Source organism: Triticum aestivum, chromosome 7D (assembly GCF_018294505.1).
Source record: "Triticum aestivum cultivar Chinese Spring chromosome 7D, IWGSC CS RefSeq v2.1, whole genome shotgun sequence".
Lineage (NCBI taxonomy): Eukaryota > Viridiplantae > Streptophyta > Magnoliopsida > Poales > Poaceae > Triticum > Triticum aestivum.
In genome coordinates this window covers 567,707,798-567,728,950 of record NC_057814.1, presented here as the reverse complement: position 1 = coordinate 567,728,950, position 21,153 = coordinate 567,707,798, and the positions used below count along the sequence as shown (strand labels likewise).

General features: G+C 41.6%; 1 protein-coding gene across 1 annotated transcript; it reads left to right on the top strand.

The window, feature by feature from the left end:
* Positions 1–18,264: 18,264 nt before the first annotated feature.
* Positions 18,265–19,740, top strand: LOC123163822 (uncharacterized). Its single transcript, XM_044581208.1, has 4 exons — positions 18,265–18,566; positions 18,821–18,877; positions 18,975–19,019; positions 19,108–19,740. Exons 1-4 carry the CDS (start codon positions 18,325–18,327, stop codon positions 19,109–19,111), a joined length of 348 nt encoding a protein of 115 aa, XP_044437143.1. The 5' UTR covers positions 18,265–18,324; the 3' UTR covers positions 19,112–19,740.
* Positions 19,741–21,153: the final 1,413 nt, after the last annotated feature.

Sequence of the window (21,153 nt, the reverse complement as noted above, 5' to 3'; positions counted from 1 at the left end):
CAAATGCCGTCGTGGAAAGGGGTTAAAAATCGTTTGTATAGCACCTCACTGTACCAGTGCTAATTGGAAAACTTATGCAAGGCTTATGGATTTGATGAAGGTATGATTATAACCTTTGATATTAGCATCCCTCAAGACACCTTTCCTCATTTTGATCAAGACATTTGGGTGGAAATAGACATGATTCCTATTTTACCTCCACGTGAATTTCTTAAACACATTTTTTATGTAATCTATCATAAAATATTTGTTATTCACTCATAACTTAACATTTTAATAAAAATATATAGCTTATTTTCTATCTCGAAGAAAAATGTGTAGTATAGTAGACGAGACCTATTACACTGCTGGACCCGAACTTACTTCGGAGGAGAGGAATTATCTTGTGTCCTTTGTTAACGATGTTGAGTCGTTACGGGCACTTACGGAGCTGGTCCAAATTCTACACCATACGTGCCACTAGTCCACAAGCTGAGCAATACCAACATTCATAAAAATTGCATGGTATGATTTTGTACTATTACTGTGCCACTAGTCCATCTTAAATAAACTACACTTATTACTATGTTACTATGTTGTTCTTCAACAGAAGCTCCCAAGAGTTGTTGTGCATGCAACGATGGATGCGACAGGTGAGATGACATTTATTTTCCATTAGAAGACAAATTTCAAAGGCACCTACTCGACTGCAAACCCACGGGATGGACGCCCCAAAATTGATGAATGACGGCAAATATTGAATGAGTGCAGACCAGAAACTAGAGATCGGTGGATCTCTGTGATTCACCTGGAGATGCAGGGGCATTCTTATTTTTTTCAATTTATCCTAAAAGAGAGGAGTAGGTCGTAGTCCTTTGTCATTATCACGACTAATTAACTGATGGATGTTTGTATCGTCAATCGTGTTTTACCTACTATGTGTTGGTTGCTACCTAGCTATGAATACTTACACTACTAGAAAAGGGCTATAGGCAGATTCTTAGTAGTAGCGCGGTTTAAAAACAGGTGTTGTTGTTAAGTAACAATAGCGTCTATTCTGAACAGGCGCTACAGGTAGTATTTAACAGTAGCGCGGGTGCCCAGAAATGCGTTGCTGCTAAGTGGGCTCCGCAGTGCCCCCACGGGCTGGCCGCAGCGGTGGTCACCTGACCGCACTACTGCTAAGCCTGTTAGTAGTAGCGCGGTTCTGCCACCCCTGCTGCTACTGTGGCCAGCCCATGGGGCACTAAGTAGCCCACTTAGCAGCAACATGTGTTCTGGCCACGCGCTACAACTAGTGGGATTAGCAGTAGCGCAGGCCGAGACCCCGCACTAATACTAACCAAGCCCTATCTTCTTCCCCGTGGCCCGTTCCACTACCTCTCTCTACCTCACTATCCCCTCACACTCTCTCGCTCGCTCTCTGTGCCATGCCGCCGTCGCCCGTACGCCATCGCACCCAAGGTATCTCCTTCTCCCTCCCTTCCTCCCTCCTCTCGCCACCCTCGCCGCCCGCCGTCCGCCGTCCACGCCCTCCTCCCTCCTCCTCTCGCCGTCATCCTTCTCCCTCCCTCTCTCCTCTCTCCTTCTCTCCCCCCATCTCGGCCTCCTCCCTCCCTCCTGCATGCCTCCCTCCCTCCTACCTCCCTCCCTCTCCTCCCTCCCTCATGCCTCCCTCCCTTCCTCCCTTCCTCCCTCCCCAATCTACGTTTTTTTTGAATAAAATAGAACATATAGGTTATATGAACAGAATGTCGTATTTTGGATAGAATAAAATGGAAAATAAATTAGAATGGAGGTTTTATGAATAGAATAGATAGGTAGAATTTTGTTGTAGAATGTAGCTAGGCACGTAGAATGGTATTTTGAATAGAATAGAAAACCAGTGAATAGGTTTTTTGAATATAAAAAAGTTTAAATAATAGAATTTTTTAGGTATAGAAAATTTCCAATTATAGAAATGTATTGGAATGCTATATGAGAAATTTTTAGGTATCAAATTTAGTAATAAAATGTTTTAGTAAGAAAATTAGGTATAGAAATTTTTAGTAATTTTATTTTTAATATAGAAATGTATTGGACAATTTAATTATTTTTATGTCATTGTCACTTTGTCATCAAAGAATGCTATATGAGATTTAATGATCTAAAATTTTCACTCGGTGGAATATGCAGGCATTATAGAGTCGCATCTCCCTGGAGTGATCGTTATCGGAGCTACCTCTACTTCCTCTACACCCGAGTCAGTGAGCTAAAAGTCCACCTCCTCCTTCTCCACTCCTCGGTGTTGAATAGAACCATTGAGAAATGCAATGAGCACCAGTTTGAATGCTCATGTGCTAATGCTTGTGATAATTGATCCGGATAGAATTTCAAGTTTAAAAATTGTTGTGTGTATGGACATCTTTGTATCGCAGGGAAAATCCGAGTGGCCTATGTTTTGCCGGAGTGTTGATTCATGCTTTCAATTTTCATTTTTGGTCATTCCTATTGATACATGATGACTTTTCTTGGAGAACAAAAAACGAGTTGAAGAGAAGATTAATGGTGAAGAATCGGCCAAAACCATTTCTAAGAATCAAAATATCCAATAGAAAGAGAAAGGACGATAGACAGGAAGAGGAAGAAGAACAAATGTTGATCCATGAAATTTTTAACCTGGACATGGGTTTCTACACACACCAAAAAAGACGACCTGTTGTAGAAGATGTACGGAAGACTGTCTATAGGGGACGTGGAGAGTCACTATATAGCTGGCTGTCTGTACCTTCGTACATGCCCTAAGGCCTAATCTTGCAGAATAACAGAGGCCGTTGAGGGAATGTGAGAGATTGCGCCTATTAATAACTGCCTGTGTTAATTACGGGATTAATTTTCTTCCGAAAATAGCTGAAAAAGAAAACTGTTTCACACCCGTGAGAATAGGAAGGAAAAGGAAACCGTGAGGACGGCAGAGGAAATTGCTCGGGAGGGGAAGGGGAGGAAATCACGTCTTGATTACTCCATAATAAGTTAAATACATTGCAGGTGGCCTAACTGAAGGAAATATGCCCTAGAGGCAATAATAAAGTTATTATTTATTTCCTTATATCATGATAAATGTTTACTATTCATGCTAGAATTGTATTAACCGGAAACATGATACATGTGTGAATACATAGACAAACAGAGTGTCACTAGTATGCCTCTACTTGACTAGCTCGTTGATCAAAGATGGTTATGTTTCCTAGCCATAGACATGAGTTGTCATTTGATTAACGGTATCACATCATTAGGAGAATGATGTGATTGACTTGACCCATTCCGTTAGCTTAGCACTTGATCGTTTAGTATGTTGCTATTGCTTTCTCATGACTTATACATGTTCCTATGACTATGAGATTATGCAACTCCCGTTTACCGGAGGAACACTTTGTGTGCTACCAAACGTCACAACGTAACTGGGTGATTATAAAGGCGCTCTACAGGTGTCACCGAAGGTACTTGTTGGGTTGGCATATTTCGAGATTAGGATTTGTCACTCCGATTGTCGGAGAGGTATCTCTGGGCCCACTCGGTAATGCACATCACTATAAGCCTTGCAAGCATTGTAACTAACGAGTTAGTTGCGGGATGATGTATTACGGAACGAGTAAATAGACTTTCCGGTAACGAGATTGAACTAGGTATTGAGATACCGACGATCCAATCTCGGGCAAGTAACATACCGATGACAAAGGGAACAACGTATGTTGTTATGCGGTTTGACCAATAAAGATCTTCGTAGAGTATGTAGGAGCCAATATGAGCATCCAGGTTCCGCTATTGGTTATTGACCGGAGACGTGTCTCGGTCATGTCTACATAATTCTCGAACCCGTAGGGTCCGCACGCTTAAAGTTCGATGACGATTTGTATTATGAGTTATGTGATTTGATGTACCAAAGGTAGTTGGGAGTCCCGGATGAGATCGGGGACATGACGAGGAGTCTCGAAATGGTCGAGACGTAAAGATCGATATATTGGACGACTATATTCGGACATCGGAAAGGTTCTGAGCGATTCGGGTATTATCGGAGTACCGGGGAGTTACGGGAATTCACCGGGAGAAGTATTGGGCCTTATTGGGCCATACGGGAAAGAGGAGAGAGGCCAAAAGGAAGGAGGCGCCCCCCCCCCCCTCTGGTCCGAATTGGACAAGGGGTGCATCCCCCTTTTCCTTCTCCCTCTCCCCCTCTTTCCTTCTCTCCTATTCCGGAAAGGAAAGGGGAATCCTACTAGGACTTGGGTGTCCTAGTAGGACTACCCACACTTGGCGCGCCCCCTCTAGGGCCAGCCTCTCCCTTGCTCCTTTATATACGGGGGCAGGGGGCACCCCATAGACACAACAATTGATCTCTTGATCTCTTAGCCGTGTGCGGTGCCCCCCTCCACCATAATCCACCTCGATCATATCGTAGCGGTGCTTAGGCGAAGCCCTGCGTTGGTAGCAACATCATCACCGTCACCATGTCGTCGTGCTGAAGGAACACTCCCTCAAAGCTCGGCTGGATCGGAGGTCGAGGGACGTCATCGAGTTGAACGTGTGCAGAACTCGGAGGTGACGTACGTTCGGTACTTGATCGGTCGGATCGTGAAGGCGTACGACTACATCAACCGCGTTGTGCTAACGCTTCCGCTTTCAGTCTACAAGGGTACGTGGACACACTCTCCCCTCTCGTTGCTATGCATCACCATGATCTTGCGTGTGCGTAGGAAATTTTTTGAAATTACTACGTTCCCCAACAGTGGTATCAGAGCCTGGTTTTATGTGTAGATGTTATATGCACGAGTAGAGCACAAGTGAGTTGTCGGCGATATAAGTCATACTGCTTATCAGCATCTCATACTTTGGTTCGGCGGTATTGTTGGATGAAGCGGACCGGACCGTCATTACGCGTACGCTTACGCGAGACTGGTTCTACCGACATGCTTTGCACACAGGTAGCTGGCGGGTGTCAGTTTCTCCAACTTTAGTTGAACCGAGTATGGCTATGCCCGGTCCTTGAGAAGGTTAAAACAGCACTAACTTGACGAACTATCGTTGTGGTTTTGATGCGTAGGTAAGAAAGGTTATTGCTCAGCCCGTAGCAGCCACGTAAAACTTGCAACAACAAAGTAGAGGACGTCTAACTTGTTTTTGCTGGGCATGTTGTGATGTGATATGGTCAAGACGTGATGAGATATAAGTTGTTGTATGAGATGATCATGTTTTGTTGAAGTTATCGGCAACTGGCAAAAGCCTTATGGTTGTCTCTCTATTGCATAAGATGCAAGCGCCAAATAATTGCTTTACTTTATCGCTATGCGATAGCAATAGTTGCAAGAGCAATAGTTGGCGAGATGACCATGTGACGACACATTGATATAGATCAAGATGATGGAGATCATGGTGTCATGCCGGTGACGATGGAGATCATGACGATGCTTTGGAGATGAAGATCAAAGGCACAAGATGATGATGGCCGTATCATGTCACATATTATGATTGCATGTGATGTTTATATTTTATACATCTTATTTTGCTTAGTTCGGCGGTAGCTTTATAAGATGATCTCTCACTAAATTTCAAGGTATAAGTGTTCTCCCTGAGTATGCACCGTTGCGAAAGTTCTTCGTGCTGAGACACCACGTGATGATCGGGTGTGATAAGCTCTACGTTCAAATACAACGGGTGCAAAACAGTTGCACACGCGGAATACTCAGGTTAAACTTGACGAGCCCAGCATATGCAGATATGGCCTCGGAACACTGAGACCGAAAGGTCGAGCGTGAATCATATAGTAGATATGATCAACATAGTGATGTTCACCATTGAAACTACTCCATCTCACGTGATGATCGAACATGGTTTAGTTGATACGGATCAGGTGACCACTTAGAGGATTAGAGGGATGTCTATCTAAGTGGGAGTTCTTAAGTAATATGATTAATTGAACTTTAATTTATCATGAACTTAGTCCTGGTAGTATTTGCATATCTATGTTGTAGATCAATAGCTCGCGATATTGTTCCCCGTTTATTTTTGATATGTTCCTCGAGAAATATAAGTTGAAAGATGATAGTAGCAATGATGCGGACTTGGTCCGTGATCTGAGGATTTTCCTCATTGCTGCACAGAAGAATTATGTCTTTGATGCACCGCTAGGTGACAGAACTATTGCAGGAGCAAATGCAGATGTTATGAGCGTTTGGCAAAGCTCGATATGATGACTACTTGATAGTTTAAGTGCACCATGCTTTACGGCTTAGAACCGGGACTTCAAAAATTGTTTTGAACGCCACAGAGCATATAAGATGTTCCAAGAGTTGAAATTGGTATTTCATACTCATGCCGGTGTCGAGAGGTATGAGACCTCTGACGGTACTTTGCCTACAAGATGGAGGAGAATAGCTCAACCAGTGAGCATATACTCAGATTGTCTGGGTACTACAATTACTTGAATCAAGTGGGAGTTAAACTTCCAGATAAGATAGTAATTGACAAAGTTCTCTAGTCACTAGCACCAAGTTACTAGAACTTCGTGATGAACTATAATATGCAAGGGATGACGAAAGTAATTCCCGAGCTCTTTGCAATGCTGAAATTGGCGAAGGTAGAAATCAAGAAAAACATCAAGTGTTGATGGTTGACAAGACCACTAGTTTCAAGAAAAAGGGCAAAGGGAAGAAGGGGAACTTCAAGAAGAACGGCAAGCAAGTTGCTGCTCAAGTGAAGAAGCCCAAGTCTGGACCTAGGCCTGAGACTAAGTGCTTCTACTGCAAAGGACTGGTTACTAGAAGCGGAACTACCCCAAGTATTTGGTGGATAAGAAGGATGGCAAAGTGAACAAAGGTATATTTGATATACATGTTATTGATGTGTGCTTTACTAGTGTTTATAGCAACCCCTCGGTATTTGATACTGGTTCAGTTGCTAAAAGTAGTAACTCGAAACGGGAGTTGCAGAATGACCAGAGACTAGTCAAGGGTGAAGTGACGATGTGTATTGGAAGTGGTTCCAAGATTGATATGATCATCATCGCACACTCCCTATACTTTCGGGATTAGTGTTGAACCTAAAATAAATTTTATTTAGTGTTTGCGTTGAGCATGAATATGATTGGATCATGTTTATTGCAATACGGTTATTCATGTAGGCTAGAGAATAATTGTTGTTCTGTTTGCATGAATAAAACCTTCTATGGTCATACACCCAATGAAAATGGTTTGTTGGATCTCGATCGTGGTGATACACATTTTCATAATATTGAAGCCAAAAGATGCAAAGTTAATAATGATAGTGCAACTTATTTGTGGCACTGTCGTTTAAGTCATATTGGTGTAAAGCGCTTGAAGAAACTCCATGCTAATGGACTTTTGGAATCACTTGATTATGAATCACTTGATGCTTGCGAACCATGCCTCATGGGCAAGATGACTAAGCTCCGTTCTCCGGAACAATGGAGCGAGCAACAGATTTGTTGGAAATCATACATACTGATGTATGTGGTCCGATGAATATTAAGGCTCGCGGCAGGTATCATTATTTTCTGACCTTCACAGATGATTTGAGCAGATATGGGTATATCTACTTGATGAAACACATGTCTGAAACATTTGAAAAGTTCAAAGAATTTCAGAGTGAAGTGGAGAATCATCGTAACAAAAATAAAAGGTTTCTACGATATGATCGCAGAGGTAAAATATTTGAGTTACTAGTTTGGCCTTCAGTTAAAACAATGTGAAATAGTTTCACTACTCACGCCACCTGGAACACCACAGTGTAATGGTGTGTCCGAACATCGTAACCGTACTTTATTAGATATGGTGCGATCTATGATGTCTCTTACCGATCTACCACTATCGTTTTGGGGTTATGCATTAGAGACAGCTACATTCACGTTAAATAGGGCACCATCTAAATCCGTTGAGACGACACCGTATGAACTATGGTTTGGCAAGAAACCTAAGCTGTCGTTTCTTAAAGTTTGAGGTTGCAATGCTTGTGTGAAAAAGTTTCAACCTGATAAGCTCAAACCCAAATCGGAGAAGTGCGTCTTCATAGGATACCCAAACTGTTGGGTACACCTCCTATCACAGATCCGAAGGCAAAATCTTTGTTGCTAAGAATGGATCCTTTCTAGAGAAGGAGTTTCTCTCGAAAGAAGTGAGTGGGAGGAAAGTAGAACTTGATGAGGTAACTATACCTGCTCCCTTATTGGAAAGTAGTTCATCACAGAAATCTGTTCCTGTGACTCCTACACCAATTAGTGAGGAACATAATGATGATGATCATGTAACTTCAGATCAAGTTACTACCAAACCTCATAGGTAAACCAGAGTGAGATCCGCACCAGAGTGGTATGGTAATCCTGTTCTGGAGGTCATGTTACTTGACCATGACGAACCTACGAACTATGAGGAACCGATGATGAGCCCAGATTCCGCGAAATGGTTTGAGGCCATGAAATCTGAGATAGGATCCATGTATGAGAACAAAGTGTGGACTTTGGTTGACTTGCCCGATGATCGGCAAGCCATAGAAAATAAAAGGATCTTCAAGAGGAAGACGGACGCTGATAGTAGTATTACTATCTACAAAGCAAGATTTGTTGAAAAAGGTTTTGACAAAGTTCAAAGGTGTTGACTACGATGAGATTTTCTCACTCGTAGTGATGCTTAAGTCTGTCCGAATCATGTTAGCAAATTGCCACATTTTATGAAATCTGGCAAATGGATGTCAAAACTACATTCCTTAACGGATTTCTTAAAGAAGAGTTGAATATGATGCAACCAGAAGGTTTTGCCGATCCTAAAGGTGCGAACAAAATATGCAAGCTCCAGCGATCCATCTATGGACTGGTGCGAGCATCTCGGAGTTGGAATATACGCTTTGATAAGTTGATCAAAGCATATAGTTTTATACAGACTTGCCGTGAAGCCTGTATTTAGAAGAAAGTGAGTGGGAGCACTACAGCATTTCTAATAAGTATATGTGAATGACATATTGTTGATCGGAAATAATGTAGAATTATTCTGCAAAGCATAAAGGAGTGTTTGAAAGGAGTTTTTTCAAAGAAAGACCTCGGTGAAGCTGCTTACATATTGAGCATCAAGATCCATAGAGATAGATCAAGACGCTTGATAAGTTTTTTCAATGAGTACATACCTTGACAAGATTTTGAAGTAGTTCAAAATGGAACAGTCAAAGAAAGAGTTCTTGCCTGTGTTGCAAGGTGTGAAATTGAGTAAGACTCAAAGCCCGACCACGGCAGAAGATAGAAAGAGAATGAAAGTCATTCCCTATGCCTCAGCCATAGGTTATATAAAGTATGCCATGCTGTGTACCAAATCTGTTGTATACCCTACACTGATTTTGGCAAGGGAGTACAATAGTGATCTAGGAGTAGATCACTGGACAGCGGTCAAAATTATCCTTAGTGGAATAAGGGTATGTTTCTCGATTATGGAGGTGACAAAAAGGTTCGTCGTAAAGACGTCGATGCAAGTTTTGACACTGATCCAGATGACTCTAAGTCTCCATCTGGATACATATTGAAAGTGGGAGCAATTAGCTAGAGTAGCTCCGTGCAGAGCATTGTTGACATAGAAATTTGCAAAATACATACGGATCTGAATGTGACAGTCCCGTTGACTAAACTTCTCTCACAAGCAAAACATGATCACACCTTAGTACTCTTTGGGTGTTAATCACATAGCGATGTGAACTAGATTATTGACTCTAGTAAACCTTTTGGGAGTTGGTCACACGACGATGTTAACTATGGGTGCTAATCACATGGTGATGTGAACTATTGGTGTTAAATCACATGGTGATGTGAACTAGATTATTGACTCTAGTGCAAGTGGGAGACTGAAGGAAATATGCCCTAGAGGCAATAATAAAGTTATTATTTATTTCCTTATATCATGATAAATGTTTATTATTCATGCTAGAATTGTATTAACCGGAAACATGATACATGTGTGAATACATAGACAAACAGAGTGTCACTAGTATGCCTCTACTTGACTAGCTCGTTGATCAAAGATGGTTATGTTTCCTAGCCATAGACATGAGTTGTCATTTGATTAACGGGATCACATCATTAGAAGAATGATGTGATTGACTTGACCCATTCCATTAGCTTAGCACTTGATCGTTTAGTATGTTGCTATTGCTTTCTTCATGACTTATACATGTTCCTATGACTATGAGATTATGCAACTCCCGTTTACCGGAGGAACACTTTGTGTGCTACCAAACGTCACAACGTAACTGGGTGATTATAAAGGTGCTCTACAGGTGTCTCCGAAGGTACTTGTTGGGTTGGCGTATTTCGAGATTAGGATTTGTCACTCCAATTGTTTGAAAGGTATCTCTGGGCCCACTTGGCAATGCACATCACTATAAGCCTTGCAAGCATTGTACCTAATGAGTTAGTTGCGGGATGATGTATTACGGAACGAGTAAAGAGACTTGCCGGTAACAAGATTGAACTAGGTATTGAGATACCGACGATCGAATCTCGGGCAAGTAACATACCGATTACAAAGGGAACAACGTATGTTGTTATGCGGTTTGACCAATAAAGATCTTCGTAGAGTATGTAGGAGCCAATATGAGCATCCAGGTTCCGCTATTGGTTATTGACCGGAGACGTGTCTCGGTCATGTCTACATAATTCTCGAACCCGTAGGGTCCGCACGCTTAAAGTTCGATGACGATTTGTATTATGAGTTATGTGATTTGATGTACCAAAGGTAGTTGGGAGTCCCGGATGAGATCGGGGACATGACGAGGAGTCTCGAAATGGTCGAGACGTAAAGATCGATATATTGGACGACTATATTCGGACATCGGAAAGATTCCGAGTGATTCGGGTATTTTCGGAGTACCGGGGAGTTACGGAAATTCACCGGGAGAAGTATTGGGCCTTATTGGGCCATACGGGAATAGAGGAGAGAGGCCAAACGGAAGGGGGCGCCCCCCCCCCCTCTAGTCCGAATGGACAAGGGGTGCAGCCCCCTTTTCCTTCTCCCTCTCCCCCTCTTTCCTTCTCTCCTATTCCGGAAAGGAAAGGGGAATCCTACTAGGACTTGGGAGTCCTAGTAGGACTCCCCACACTTGGCGCACCCCCTCTAGGGCCGGCCTCTCCCTTGCTCCTTTATATACGGGGGCATGGGGGCACCCCTTAGACACAACAATTGATCTCTTGATCTTTTAGCCGTGTGCGGTGCCCCCTCCATCATAATCCACCTCGATCATATCGTAGCGGTGCTTGGGCGAAGCCCTGCGTCGGTAGCAACATCATCACCGTCACCACGCCGTCGTGCTGACGGAACTCTCCCTCAAAGCTCGGCTGGATCGGAGTTCAAGGGACGTCATCGAGTTGAACGTGTGCAGAATTCGGAGGTGCCGTACGTTCGGTACTTGATCGGTCGGATCGTGAAGTCGTACGACTACATAAACCGCGTTGTGCTAACGCTTCCGCTTTCGGTCTACGAGGGTACGTGGACACACTCTCCCTCTCGTTGGTATGCATCACCATGATCTTGCGTGTGCGTAGAAATTTTTTTGAAATTACTACGTTCCCAACACTAACTTGTCCAGCACGGGTGCCAAAACTTGAAAAATACACAAAATCCCCCGACTATAATTAATTGTCGCGGAGGAAATTGCTCGGGAGGGGAAGAAGAGGAAATCACGCCCTGATTACTCCGTAATGATTAAATAGACTGCAGGTGCCCTAACTTGTCCGACACGGATGCCAAAACCTGAAAAATACACAAAAGCCCACAGACAATACTTAATTGTCGCAAAATATAATGACGGAACTAGCATGGAGTGAATTCGAACCAAAGACCTCCTCTCTACCGACAAACGAGTGGACCAAATGCCCAAGCATTGTTATGTGTTTAACTCCAAGCAAGCTGTTTATATAGACGATTCCACATGTCGCTTTGCCAATGTTTTCTACAAGTTTCTTTTTGTTTCCAAGTTCCTATCTAGCATGATACATAAATTTTCTCATAAAAAATAAAATGATTATTAATATGCAATTATTGTTCGTTTTATATCTTTATTTTATTTTCATTATTGTGTACTTTGAAGATATAAACATGAACTTTTATATTAATGTGGATTTGAAAAGGTTGAATGTATATTAAAAACACAGTGAGCATTTTTTGAAATATTCGTCCAGTTTCATGTTCATTTTTTAATTTCATGTTATTTTAGAAAATGCTCACCGTGTGTTTAGAAAATGTTGAACGTGTATTAAAATATATTGTGTAAAATTATTCTTACAATTCTACAAACACTCTTGACATGTTAGTACATTTCTAGAATCTTTTATTATTACACAATAATTTTTAATACACAATGAACTGTTTTTAAAACACAATATGATCAATTTTTAATAATTGTGTATTGTGAAAATACAATGATGGTACACAATAATTGTGCGTGTTTGTGGTCCGGCATGAAAACACAGTGAGCAATATAAAATAAGATAGAATAAAGTACAATACCATCATTTTTCACGATACACCATATTTTTAATATATGTTCAACTTTTTAAATCCACATGAGTTTTAGGAAAAGTTCATGTTTATCTATTCAAGATACACAATAATGAAAATAGAATAAATATGTAAAATAAACAATAATTAAATATTGATAATCAAATTATTTTTTCCGTACGAGAAAACTTATGTATCATGAAAACTAAACAGAAACTTCACTAAAAAAAGAAAGCGGTACTTGAAAAAAAAACTGGTACGTGGAAAACATGTGCAGAGCAATACGTGGAATTGCCCATATAAATTGCCAGTAGCTTGTATTTAAACGCAAACCAAAGCATGGCCTGGTTGTCCGCTCATTTGTCAGGCAGGCGAGGAAAGTCGGGCAGGCGAAGAAAGTCGCTTGAAAAAAAAAACTGGTACGTGCAAAACTTGTTGGGTATTTTTTTGGGACAATTAATTAAAGTCCAGGGGCTTTCTCATAAAAAATACTGTGCTCAAAGCTCACAGCGCACGTTCGGCGTCACAGCTTCGGGCATGCCACGCAGACACTCTGTACGGCGGTATACATTCAGAGGCACCATATTTGAACCTTCTAACAAGTTACGACACTAATTCCATGTATTTTTTAAGTTTGGGCATCAAACTGACCGCGCCGGACAAGTTAAGGCATCTGCAGTGTATTTAACTCCTCCGTAATTAATGATAATTATGCCTTATGAATCATGACGGAGTGAGTATATAGGTTCATACAATCATATCTGCCAAATATGATCACCCAATAATATCTTTGCCATTAATATTTCATTAATTTACCATTAGGTCACATCATCCATGGCTAAAAGAGATGGCATAGACTATTTGGATGTGCATCAGTTTTGTTGTCACTTACATTTCTTCGTGTCTTCAGAATCGTTGAGAGATGGGAGTCTTCAAGGTTCCAAACCTGCTATGCTTGCTATTTCTCATGCTACTCGTCTTGGCTCCTGGTAAGTTTTGTATCAAAATATCATTTAAAGAACAAGGAACTTCCTCAATGCATCATCTATACATTTGCTAGTCATATGTGAAGTTTATACTCCGTGCCTCATATATTATCTTGTATCTTTGTAGAACACTATAGGATAAATTTTTTCATACGCCATATTGTGTTATTTGTTTTGTAGGCTTTGATGCCAAGACTTGCTACAAGGACAGCACGACCTATACCACTAATATTTGCAGTCCTGATCCATGTGTTGAGGCATGTCACAAGGAGGGATTTACTGATGGGACGTGTGTCCTATTCTTGCCAAGACCCATTATCGAGAGATGTTTATGCAAAACATGTTGAAACTACCGCATGATGATCCATGTCTTGCTGAATAAAAACATGTTTAAACTACCGCATGATGATCCATGTCTTGCTGAATAAAATATGTTTAAACTACCGCGTGATGTGTGATGCAAAACATAATAAGATTCTTTTTAAAAATTACTGGAGATGAGCAATTGCAAAAGTGTGGCTCTGCAAGATATTCCTTATTTCTTTCGGCAGAAATTAAATTTGAAGCAGAACATTGCTCTTCATACAGAAATATAGTAACTCATGTCCATGTGCTACAAATTCATAAGCTAGAAATATCACATGGATGATACCATTGATCCTAGTTTGCCTACCTAGTAAAGTGCATGTTCATAGGCATACTTTTCAGATTCAGTTGGGATATCTATAAAAAACTGGCGAGTCTTAGATCAGTGGAGATTTGCTTAAGCGGGAACCACTAGGCATCAGACTACCGAAATATTGTTTCCCATCAGACCAGTCATAAGTTGTCGTATCAGAATCATCGTGGCCGTCTGATTTATAGTAAGGCTCCACATGGGGTTTCCTTGATTTAATTTGTTTATTGATTGTTTCCTGTCGGACCCGTAATCCCTTAAATTCCGGCTCATTTCATTGTAGGTTTACAAAACAAATTAACCACATTTTAAGAGAGCAACTAGTTAATGAGCGCTCCTTCGGGAGCCTCGCAACGATCAGCACCACTTGGCGCGCTCTTAGCCATTCGCCACGTGTCGCGCTCTGGACGCTCCCTATGGATTTTGTTCTTTTATTTTTTCGCACGCGTTTTCGGCTTTTTAAACGGTTTTTTTCTCCTTTTTTCGATGTTTCAGTTTTTCACCGGTCTTCCTTAGCTTTTCAATCAAAAAATTTGAAAAAAAAATTGCGCGAAAAAACGCGTTTTCTTTTTTTTTCTTTTCGCGAGAGTCACGGCTCTCGAAAACGAAAAAAACCGTTTTCTGGTTTTTTTGCTTTCGCGAGAGTCATGGTTTTGCTTTCGCGAGAGGCACGGGTGTGCTTTCGCAAGAGTCACGGCCGTGCCTCTCGGAAATGAAAAAGCGTGTTTTCTGTTTTTTTTCTTTCGCGAGAGTCACGGTTTTGCTTCCACGAGAGTCACGGCCGTGCCTCTCGGAAAAGGAAAAAACGCGTTTTCCGTTTTTTCCTTTCCCGAGAGTCACGGTTTTGCTTCTGCAAAAGGCACGGTTGTGCTTTCACAAGAGTGACGGCCGTGCCTCCTCGAAAAAGGGGAAAAAGGGCTTTCTCTTTTTTTTCCTTCCGCGAGAAGCACGGTTGTGATTTCGTGAGAGGCATGGGCGTGCCTCTTTCGGAAAGGGAAAAAACCCGTGCTCCCGGTTCGTTTTTTTGTTCTTTTTTTGTGAAAAAAAGTTCGTCAAAACCTATCAACACAAGATCTAGTTTTGAAGATCTCAGCGCGAGGAATCCAACGGTGAAAGCGGTTCGAGATTTGGATGCACGGTTTGAGAGATAAAACATTTTGAATAAATGGATGTACGAAAAAAGGGAAAACTCGCAGGTTGCGACAAGTGGCGCGCTGCATGTGCACCAATTGTCGCAATCAGGGGAGTTGGAGTGATCTTTGCAACGAGTACTCCTTAATTAGTGATTTCGACATTTTAATCACGTTCCGATCTTCATGCCAGATCCAAATGAGATTCGCTATAATCACGTTTACTTCCATAGGAGGTGATATCACGCTAGTTTCCTTAATTGCCAGGCACAATGCTTCCTTTATATTACGTATTTGTTTCCATCATATAAAACTCGTGCTTCCAAATCCGCAAAAAAGGTCATGGGTCCAAACACTTGAAATCGTGCTTCCGATATATGTATTTGTATCCATTATATGAAATTCATGCTTCCAGGACTAGAAACCATGTTTCATAAATCACAATCAATTTTCTCTCTGAAGCACTACATGTGGTGTGCTTCCTTTATTTTTCACTAGCAAAAGGGCCCCTGAATTGCAATGGCAGAAAAAAATCATAGTCCTCTATCGCCATGACCACATTTTATTGCATCGCCGAGATACACTATCTCTCTCAATTTCGTGAATTCATGAACATTTCCTTAAACTCGTACACATAATTGACATCATGAATATTTTCCAAGTTTGCGAACACTATTACAAATTTCTGAAAATTTCTAAAATCAAGAACATTTTTTGATTTCATGAATATTTTATACTATTTGCAAAAAAAATTGTGAAGTTCTTTTTAAACAATTTTCTTGAATCGGCGAACATTTCTAGAATCGACGAATTTTTTTTTGAAATTGGTGGAACAATTTGTGAAACTCACGAATATTTTTTGATTTATTAAACATTTTTTGAAATGCTTGATCAATTTTCGAGTCAGCAAACATTTTATGAATGAATAAATTATTTTGTAAGTCATGAATAGTTTTTGGATTTTTATCATATTTTTCCATTCATGAACAATCTTTATATTTCCAAAATTTTGTTCAATTTCATTAACATTTTTAATTCACAATATTTTTCAAAAAATCATGAACATTTTTTGATTTCCCAAACATTTATTTTCAAAATTTTGAATATTTTTGAAATACGAAAAGTTCTTTTTTTTTACAAAATTACGAACATTTTTTAAAAACAAAAACGGAAAAGAAGAAGGAAAAAATAAAAAAAAAGTTGAAAAACAGGCTGCCCGGACATTGGCCGGCCCAAACGGGCGCGCAGCGTCTTCTCCCAGCACGCAGAGCACAATATAGGAGGTCTCTACTGTATGGGCCAGCCCAGGCGGGGGATTCGACTGTGGGAATCTTTTTTTTTATCACTTACAGATGGCATTGGTGGGTAAAATTTTGCAACTTTGGGGGCAATTTCCGTGACGTACCGCCAGAAGCAATAGCCCCTCTATTATTAGGCATAGATATATGAATCTAGGTGATATGCTTGCAGTTTACTTAAATACATTATAACTGAGCACTTTTTTAGCCCTCTCAGACAATTAAATTTTCAGCCGTTGGATCCTCAGTTTGGTGCATTTCTGGCCATCAGATTTGCTCTCAAACGCCCATAATCAGCCTCAGTTCATATAGGCCGCTGCTCCGGTCGCATTTTTCCGCGTATGTGGTAAACTTCGGCCTAATGGGTCTTTGCAACCTTCCGAACCTGCACCAGCGTAAGTGCCTCTTTTTCAAAAAAGGGCAGTAATCTGCGCCGGTGCGCCGGCCGAAAGTTTCGGCCGGTCGCACCGCAGCCGCCCGATTTACCTCTGTATTAACCGTCAGATCTAATCCTCACCAAGTCAAACGCAGCTCATTCTCTTCCTCCGCGGGTGTACACATCTAGCCGCCATGGATGAGCGAGGCACCCAGACTCGAAGCACCACCGGGCTTGGCCGCCCCCGGCGCCGGTCACCGCCCTCGCCACCGGTTGCCGCCCTCGCCGCCGGTGGCCACCTGTGTTTCATGCTGGCTCGGCGCATGCAGCAGCGTGTGCGCCGGTTGCAGCTCCCCCGGCGATGGTCGCAATTCCACTGCGACGGTCGGAGCTGCGGCGGCGAAGATCACCGGACGCGCGCCCTCGAAGACGAGCTCACGTCTGAACCGAGGCAAGGCTTGAACCGTCGCACACCCTCTGTGTTGCAAACGTTGTTAAAAAAGCTTCAACCCCTGGATGGAAAAGCTTCAAGCCCTAGATGAAAAAGCTTCAACTGGCACTGCGATTCACGAGGAGATACAACCGCTGACGCAAAATGCTTTAACCTTAGATGAAAAAAGTTTCAACCAGATGATGAAGAGAGCTTTAACCAAGGGCTGCTCAAAACAAAACAAAAAAGTTTCAATCGTTTACACAAAAGCTTCAACCGTGGACGGAAAAAGCTTCAACCGTGTATGTAGCAAAAAATGAAAACAGTTGTAGCAAAATGCGACACTGGTTGTAACAAAAACGCGACCGACTTGTGCATTGTAGCAAAACATGACGCCGGTGGCAGCAGTATGTGATGCCGTTTGTAGCAAATTCAAACGCTGGTTGAAGCATGTAGCAAAAACTGCGACATCGGTTTTCCTCGGAGGAGCGGAGGAGCGTTGCCCCATCCTCGCCGTCCTGCGGTGACCATGCTCGCCATCTCATGGTCGGTCGCAGCCTCCTCCAGCACTGGTTGCAGCCTCTTTCCCGGACCGTGCGTCGCCATGAACTGTGGCTTATTTGAGAGAGAGAAGAAGAGATGTGTTTTGAGGAAGAAGATGTGTGGAGGAGGACGAGTCAAAGTAGATAAGGCAGGCTACGGGGACGTGGGGCCACCAAAAAGCGTGGTTTCTACGCGAGGGACGCGAGACATGAGGCGTACGATCTAAACGATCGAGTGACGCGCGTTGGACCGGCGGAGCATTCCGCCGGCCTGCCGTCCAGAAACGTTTCCCTCCAAAAAAACATTGTCTCGAGCTGCAGAGTCGCGTGCCTCCCATACCTTTGCCTGTCGCCTCTCTCCAGAGGCGAACGAGTGATGACCGATGCTGGGCCGGGGCAACAAATCCATGGCAACCGCGCTGGTTCGAGCAGCGCCTCGCCGGACGATGAGGCACGAGTTCGGCTGGATTTACTCGATTCGTTCGGTTGCACGCTTTGGCAGGATGGTCTGTGGCGGCAAACAAGCATGCGTCCTTTCAAGTTGTATCACCAATCCAAGGATGATTGATTGGGAGTTTAACCAACCATTACTCACAGTCGATGCGCTGGATGCCAATTGTTGCAGGTCAGTTACAATTGACGATTCATAATTTTCATTCAATTCATGCAAGCCCATATAATCCCAACCTTGCCGTTACTCGTTCCCCACTCTCCTCACTTCTGCAAATCATCCCGCATCAACTATGGGTGATTCTTAGGTCTGCAATTAGTTTCAATTCTTCCTCGTTCCTGCATCTCCTCTTACCCCAATTATTCCTCCATCTGTGGAGTTTGTTTTGTTCACTGATGTTGTTCTTTGTGCCAACAAAAAAAATGCAGATTGTGTGCAAGGGCGAATTCAAGCAACATACTGCTCTGGGTCAAGCAGCACATCAAGTAAGTTATCTTGGCAAGCTAGCAAGGTCTGTACTTTTGCTTTTACGATATACATTTTTTTTACCTAATGTATAATTTCACTGTTCATGATTGTCAGCCTGTATCCAACTCAATCTTTGGTGCTCCTGCGGATGGCAGCAATGTAATCACTCAAAAAATAGAACTAAATAGTTTCACTTGTCCTTGCTCAATTTGTACTACACTAAACTATCACTATATGTATTTGATAGGTAAACACAAGCAGTAACAACTAAGAACTCAGGACAAGGAGATGGATAACACCGACGAAAATGACAACTGTGGAGTGCAGATTTCTCCTATACTTGATACAACGGTACAACCATTTCTTACTTTGTTATACCACTGACTAAAATTATTTACTTCGTTATCACCATGATTTTTCTTTGAATAACTAAAGGAACACACAACACCATCTTCTGCCAAGGAACAAGAAGCACCATCTTCTGAAATTGGTACTGCAACCAAAAATGATTCACCCAGCACTAGCAAGAAGTCCTACAAAAGGTCTAAACTCCAAACTGCAACTTTGAACCTAAAATTTTACATGTCCACTTAATATTTATTTGCAAACAATCCCGCGGATTACAGTACTGGAACTGAAGCCAACAAATCACCATCAGCAAAGAAGAAGATGCACTAATCCAAAAAGAGCTTGGATCAACATTTGAAGCGCTAATTAAAGGAATGGTGACGTTCTGCATACGTTCATCTTTTTGAGTGATTTAGTTTGCACTAATAAATATATTGCCTGCGTGCAAATACTACTGCATGATCAGATGATCAGCAACTTTGCCTTCACAAGTAACTGTGTTTTGGTAATATGTTTGCAAAAACTACTCTTGTGTGCCCTGAATAATTAAGCATGCAATTCTATACATATGGTTACTCTATCTATAAATAATTTTTGTTTTGAAAGCCCTGGTGTCTATTCCTATAAGAAAATGAAATGATCAGATATTCTACTATTCTGCCAAGAATGTTTAAGTCTCCATGCTATATTATCACAAATTGTATTAGCATAACAAAATTAACCTTTTCAGTTTCCAAGTTAAACTTTCTCCTCACATGAGCATAAGCTAACATCTGACCTAACCATATTAGGCTCTGTTTGGTTCAGCTTTTATCGACGGATTCCGCTGCCGTGCAGCAGAATCTGAACCAAAGGGCGAACCCAGCAGAATCCGGTTCCAGAAATCCGCTGCCAAAATCTGAACCAAAAGCGGAAGCAGCCCAGGACGTGCTTTCCAAAATCTGATTCCGCTGCGGGCCAAAATCTGAAAAGGCTGTATCAGCTGGTTTGCCAAATGACCTACATCTTTTTCACATCAATTTTCCACAGCTGTTTTTCCACAGCAGATTTTTCGCAGCTGCTTTTAGAAATCCACAGCCGAACCAAACAGGGCCTTAGTCTCTAAATTCATATATAGAATCAGAATTCTTGCCGAGAATTCAGCAGTGCAAGCAGCAGACCTGTAGTGTCCACCACTAAAAAAAATTCAGTCTGGAGCTTCTTCTTCCTGTCCTGTATCATCGGTTCTCCTCTTCTTTTCCGGGCGAAAGTGGGTGGAGTCACAGTAAATAGAGACAACTTTATTCATCAGTTACCACAAATTTATTTATTAGGTATCAAAAAATATTTACTAATTTACAGATACATGGGGCAAAATGATAACTAAATTATAAGTGCTTGAATAATGCACACCAATTAAACACCATATAATGACCAATAAGCTAACCTCTCTGACACCATTCTTAAGTATAGGACATCTCCAATACAAGGTAAAATTCCAATACAAAATTCATCAACAAAATGTCTATATATATCTTCATATATTTTTATTATTGCCTAACATTAGACCGCAACAATAGACGGGCGCAGCAACCCGCGCTGGCATGATCTAGTTGGCACAATGTTCAAGCATGATACATGAGTATCTCTATTCCTAATGGACGAGTTGGTTGAATAGTATCCCGGTTTATTTTCGTCCTGTTTATTTTCGTCTGGTTTATTTTCGTCTCACCTCCCACCACCCCTCCCATGCTAAAACCGAATCGCGTCTGATACTCCTTCCATTTATTCGTAATGTATTTATGTGAAAAAATCAATTATGATTAATCTGTAATCAATCTCTAAAAATCAAATCTAAATTAATCAACTATACCATAAGTTCCTCAATCACATTAATTAATTTGTCCATACGTCTCGAAAATTACATTAATTAACGTTACCATACCTTGCCCAAAAAACAAAGTAC